This window comes from Diplotaxodon limnothrissa, linkage group LG7 (genome assembly GCF_057381915.1).
Source record: "Diplotaxodon limnothrissa isolate DT_005_m linkage group LG7, D_limnothrissa_male_GT1.1, whole genome shotgun sequence".
NCBI classification, from domain to species: domain Eukaryota; kingdom Metazoa; phylum Chordata; class Actinopteri; order Cichliformes; family Cichlidae; genus Diplotaxodon; species Diplotaxodon limnothrissa.
This window is the reverse complement of record NC_140602.1, coordinates 20,472,225-20,478,022: the sequence shown is the minus strand read 5'-3', so window position 1 is coordinate 20,478,022 and position 5,798 is coordinate 20,472,225. Positions and strand designations below refer to the sequence as shown.

At 36.0% G+C, this 5,798-nt stretch overlaps 1 protein-coding gene across 1 annotated transcript; it reads left to right on the top strand.

Moving 5' to 3' along the window:
* Positions 1 to 1,187: 1,187 nt before the first annotated feature.
* LOC146628217 (mannose-binding protein C-like) lies at positions 1,188 to 5,798 on the top strand. The gene is made up of 4 exons (XM_085357655.1): positions 1,188 to 1,353; positions 2,971 to 3,075; positions 4,524 to 4,589; positions 5,416 to 5,798. Exons 1-4 carry the CDS (start codon positions 1,188 to 1,190, stop codon positions 5,796 to 5,798), a joined length of 720 nt encoding a protein of 239 aa, XP_085213781.1.

Sequence of the window (5,798 nt, the reverse complement as noted above, 5' to 3'; positions counted from 1 at the left end):
AATCCTGGGAGTCTCCACCATTTGGTCTCAGACTTAATGAAGCTTCTTGGATGAGAGACAAAATGTCTTCAAGAAATTTAAAACAGTCGTATGGTTTTTCTTTCCAAGCTCCTCAGATTACCATGACCTGAACCTATACAGTTATGTAAAATACATGTTTCATCAAAGATAAGTCTGTGTTCTTTGTGGTTTAATATAATAAAATAGTAAAGTTTGAACTACAATTTGTTTTATGATACACATATTTGTCTTTCTCAGAGTGTTTTAGCTAAAAAGAGGCAGGCTTTGGGCCTCATGCTCCCCCTCTTTTCTGTGTCCAACACAGAATACACACAAAATACTCACCTGGTTTTTATTTCCTCTCCAAAGAGTGTCAGATATTTTTGACTTTGGGTTCTGAAATTGTTTTAAAGCTGTACATGAAGCAGCACAACTAGACAATAACTACTTACGTATAATGGTGAGTTTCTATTTTATTTTCATTTTAATACAATTTGACACTAACATAACTGAATAACTTTGCAATTTACATTTATAAAAATTCAGTTTAAAAAAATTACATCATCTGCATCTGGCTATCCTTTCTAATAACTGTGAAATTACTGCTTGATCATATTTACTAAATGTCAATTGGAATTATGATCAGAACACTAACATAAACTGTAAATAAGAAAATCTTTCACCAATACCGAACCAACATTACTGATCAGATTCTATTTATCTTTAATCTAAACCCTGCTATATTTCAGATCTAGGAATGCAGGCCTTTTGATTATTCATGTTTGACTGATCACAGTGGTTTGCCTTTTGTGAGTGGAAGGAAAAGCTTTTAAAAGGCATCGGTTGTAAGTGAACTCTCGATTATGACACCAGAGGCAGACTCTGTTTTTTTTCACCTGTCTCTCATTATAGCTGGGCTGGATGTCTTATATATCTGACTTTGACTTTTTTCTTTGCCACTTCTGTTTGGAAGCTGCAAAGAAGGATCACATCCATATCATTCGTCATTTAAACTGTGAGTATTTGTCTCTAAAAAGTACAGTTTTTTCTATTCAGCTGACAACCTGCAACCAAACAAACTGTTATTTTTCTTTGATTTCATTTATTTAAATTATCATAAAAATTGAAGAAGATTTTCATTAGAAAATAATTTCCAATATGTCACATTTCAGAGTTGCATAAAGAAGATGAAGCCATTTGTTTTTGTCATAACCTTCTGCCTCATGGCTCCTGTGGGCTACAGTCAGCTTTTTGGTCCTCCTGGTCCTAAAGGCCCACCTGGGTCACCTGGAGAACCCGGGGCATATGGAGAACCTGGAAAACAAGGACAGAAAGGCTTGAAAGGAGAACCTGGTGAGTGTGATAAACATCCCCCCAAATACACTCTCAGGGAGGGTTATTTTTAACCCCATAATGCCAAGTGTATTGTACAGGACTTTTTATAGGTTTTTAAAAATTTTACATTATCAGTATGATTCTTTTCCACCAAAAAACCTAAATAAACTGCACAATACATTTTCAAGCAATGATCTGGGGGTTTTTTTGGTTTTTTTTTAAATTCCAAAAGCAGTAAGTTGCGGTAAGCAGTAGTTCAACAAATACTTCAATTAAAAAACAAACAGATTTTCCTGGAAATTACTTCATGGTCTAACATATTTGTGCCTCACATGGTTCTGGGTATTTGACCCAGTGCTTTTTTGATTTTGGACTGTTGAATGTTGTTTTGAGGTTTATGTGATTTCTTTATAGTTCTACATTGTTTAGTCTTTTGTGTCTAGTATTTCCCAGTGCTTCCTATTTTAATTATTTATGCGTTTAGTTCTTAGTTCTTTGTTCGCTTTTGAGCCCAGGTTTTCTTAGTCTAGCATCTGTGTGTCTTCCCTAGTGTCCCGTGTATGTTGTCGGTCTTGCTTCCATGTTTATTCACCTTCTTTCTCCACAGTTGAGTCCCCGTGTCTCTTTGGTCCCTCTGTGCCCTGTCTCTGTAGTTTGCCTTGTTTACCCTGTCAGTCATGTCTCCATGTAATTTTCCCTTGTCTACGTCAAGTTTGTGTGTCTCAGTCTCCATGTCAGTGTTAGTTTCCTAGTTTATTGCTATAGTCACTTGTGTTGTGTATGTTATGTATGTAGGTTTCTTTCAGTTAGATTCTGTTGTCATGTGTGCCCCAGGTGTGTTCGAACTGGAGATAAGATAATGTGGACTCAAACGCAGACACAGATGCAAGAGAACTTTTAAACTGAAAGCCAGCCTTTATTAGAGGCTCTACAAAAGACTGCAAAACAACTAATGAAGGGAAGAACTAAAAATGCTATAAAAACCTAAACTGGGTGAAGCTAAATATAATAACATGGGAAGCCTCAAAAACATTACAAAAAACAGACTTCTAATAATAAACAACACAAAACACTGGGTCACCGAGCCAGGACCGTGACAGTAAGTGGTGATGTGTTCGGATTTGAATTTGGCCCACGTTCTGGATCAATATATCTACAATATATTTGGGAAAAAGTAAGCCCTCATAACTTCCTTAGCGTAAGAGCTACACTGGTTTGAAAAAGTGTTTGCCGCGTTCCTGATTTCATATTTTTTTTGTATGTTTGTCACACTTAAATGTTCCTGATCATCAAACAAATTTGAATATTAGACAAAGATAAAACAAGTAAATACAAAATGCAGTTTCTTAATAAAGGGGTTTATTATTAAGGGGGAAAAAATCCTTGTAACGTTTGATCACATAGTTTGAATCAAGACTTACAAATTTAAGTACAATATTGGCAACATTTAACAATTTGACTCCAACATGGATTTTTTCACATTGTTGTGTTGTGTACATGATCATTTTCCCCACCTTATATGGACGACATTTATAAACAACAACAGGGTAAAGTTTTTTTCTCTGGAAAACCAGAAACTGGAAACATTGGTATGAACTTCACATCTTATTTGATGTGTTTATATCTTCACTTTAGGGGCTGAAGGGCCTCAAGGACCACGTGGATTTCCAGGACCTAATGGACCAAGGGGAAAACCTGGACTGCCTGGCCTACCTGGAACTATTATAATGTGTGGACGAGGTTAGAACATAAGAATAACTTTATTGATCCCAGAGGGAACTTCACAGACACACACTTTAATAGTGGCTCTATGGTGTTGTGGTTTATACATTTACCTAACAAGTCATATCTGAATTCAATCCTGTGAAACTTAAAACCCTTTGGGGTTGTGTCAGGGAGGGCATCTAAGGCAAAAACATGCAGGGCTACCTACTGTGTTGACAACTTGTGAATAAGGGAACAACTAATAGCAGTTTAACCATAAATATACAACACACGAAAACTACATTCCCATAAAATATGCTCTTTTAAGTTTCTAGTGAAAACCAAAAATCTTAAAAACAAAGAAGGTTGGTGGTGTTTGTCTTGACTCCATTTTGAGACCATTTTTTCTCCTTATATTTGATCTTTCTTTTGTTTTAGTTTTAATTTTACTTTCTCAGTTTTTCTCTAGGTTTGGTCTCTAAACTTAATTGGTTAGGTTTCTGAAAGGATAATGGTTTTGGGAGTTGAATCACAATTCACTATGGTTTAGCTTATTAGGGAAGTCAAGGTCCCATCTAATACAAAGTATGTCTGGTAAACCTGTCAGGGCTGCAGCTCCCACACATCCCACAAAGAGGACTCAAAATGCAGGCACTTACTGAGTTGTGAGGGAGGTTTATTGCAAAAGGCAAACACAAAGACGGCATTACAAAAACAGAACTAAGGGTAATCTAAGTGTGAAGTGCCAGTGTGTGAATGTGTGTGTGAATGGATGAATGACTGAATGTAGTGTGAAGCGCTTTGGGGTCCTTAGGGACTAGAAAAGCGCTATACAAATGCAGGCCATTTACCATAAACTGGGAGAAACGTAATTTAACAGCAATCCTGAACACGAAGGGGGACAGCAGGGAGAGGACACAGTGGATTCACAGACAGTTTTCCAGGAGACGAACACAGACGGACCAGTCATGAGTACATGAGTTTACACAACATAAAAACACACAGAGGGACACTGGGAAATCACACATACACAGGTGGGAGACACAGCTGGACCTGATTAACCTGACGAGACAGAGGAAAGACTAACACCAGGGACCAACAGAGGGAGCACCAACCCAGAATCCCAGCACCAGAACACAAATAATCCCAAAGCTAGAAGATCACAAATGATAATAATAATAATAATAATAATAATAATAATAATAATGATAATAATAATAATAATAATAATAATAATAATAATAATAATAATAATACACCAAACCCAAAATCACTGAGTCCCGGGACTCCATGACAAAACCTTTATGCAGACAAAACTTTTAGTATATACTGAACCAGGTTTAGCACCAGATGCATTGTATTGTGAGATGTCCCTTATGTTTTCATAATTATTTTACAGTTTTGAGAGACGTGGAAAAAGACAGATAACTAAATATGCAAATGAATAAATACACACTTTGTTAACTCTAATGTGTTTTGTCCAGATCCTATTGGCTCTTTTCAAAGCGACACTGAAAAGCTAATGAAGAGAATTGCCAAGTTTAAACTTGGTAAGTATCTTATCCATATTCATTTGTTTCAAATACATAACTGCTATTTTATAGCATAACAGACAGCTGTTATTTCTTTCTGCTGTATTTTAAATTTGATGGTATATCTCTGTTCTGGGGAGTTTGGCATCACTATTACATACACAGGACTCTTCAATGGAGAAAACTGTATTAAGACCACCCCCACCTACAATTTAAAGCAAACCAGACATAAGTAACAATAGTCAAGATGTTGTTGTCAGCCACAGAAGGGACTGGTGTGGTAGTGGGTTGCAAAGTAGCTTGCAGATGACCAGCAGCTGTAGTCAGGACTCAAATTGATGCCTATTTGTATTATTTTGTTCAGATTAACGCAAAGATTTGCTGTCACTGAATGAAGCTAAGAGGTCACATCACTATTGTAATCAATAATAGTATAATAAACAGCATTCTTTAAATTGATAAAGAAAAGACTACATAGTCAGTTTTTAATTTTATTTTATTAAAATACCACCAGTTTGCAACAATAATAACCTGAAGTCAACACTGTAAAAACTATATTGATAAACAGTAACAAAATAATTTTCCAATGCCAATGCAGTAGCTGTAAAGAACATATTATTGATTAACATTAATAAAATTCTCATATTTAGAGGTTTTACTTCAAAATCCAAGTTTCTTTTTTGAGACAATTCATGGTATATTAGTAAAATAAAATTTAACTGAATAAGAATCTTTAGATAAGCTTTAGAAAAGGCAACAATTATTTTGCCAGAAAACATATCCTTAAGATTGCCTACAAGTAAATGTCTTTTTTCTAATTTTACTTTTCTGTGCTTTTTTTCAGCTGTAAACTATGATTTTGTCCAAATAGTTGATCAAAAATACTTTGTCTCCAACAAGCACAGAGGCAGTTTCTCAGAGGCTGTAGTGTTTTGCAGCCAACGTGGTTTAGAGCTGGCGTTGCCACAGAACGCGGAGGAGAACAACGCACTGACTCAAGTTCATGGCAAATTCAGAGCCAAAGCCTGGATCAATGTGAACAATAAAAAAGCTGAGGGGGAGTTTAAAACTGACATGAAAAATCAACCTTTGACCTTTAAAAATTGGGGAGAAGGGCAGCCAGACAAATCCATTGAGGATACAGGCTGCACAATGCTGTCAGAAAACGGTTCCTGGCAAGTGACACATGAATGTTCTCTCAATGTCCACATCATTTGTCAGTTATAG

Bases quoted from the DNA above. Each gene is read 5' to 3' on its own strand.
- LOC146628217 (XM_085357655.1), top strand. From the start codon at position 1,188: ATGAAGCCATTTGTTTTTGTCATAACCTTCTGCCTCATGGCTCCTGTG. The intron at 3,076-4,523 runs GTTAGAACATAA...TGTTTTGTCCAG, and splicing joins TATTATAATGTGTGGACGAG to ATCCTATTGGCTCTTTTCAA. The intron at 4,590-5,415 runs GTAAGTATCTTA...GCTTTTTTTCAG, and splicing joins AATTGCCAAGTTTAAACTTG to CTGTAAACTATGATTTTGTC.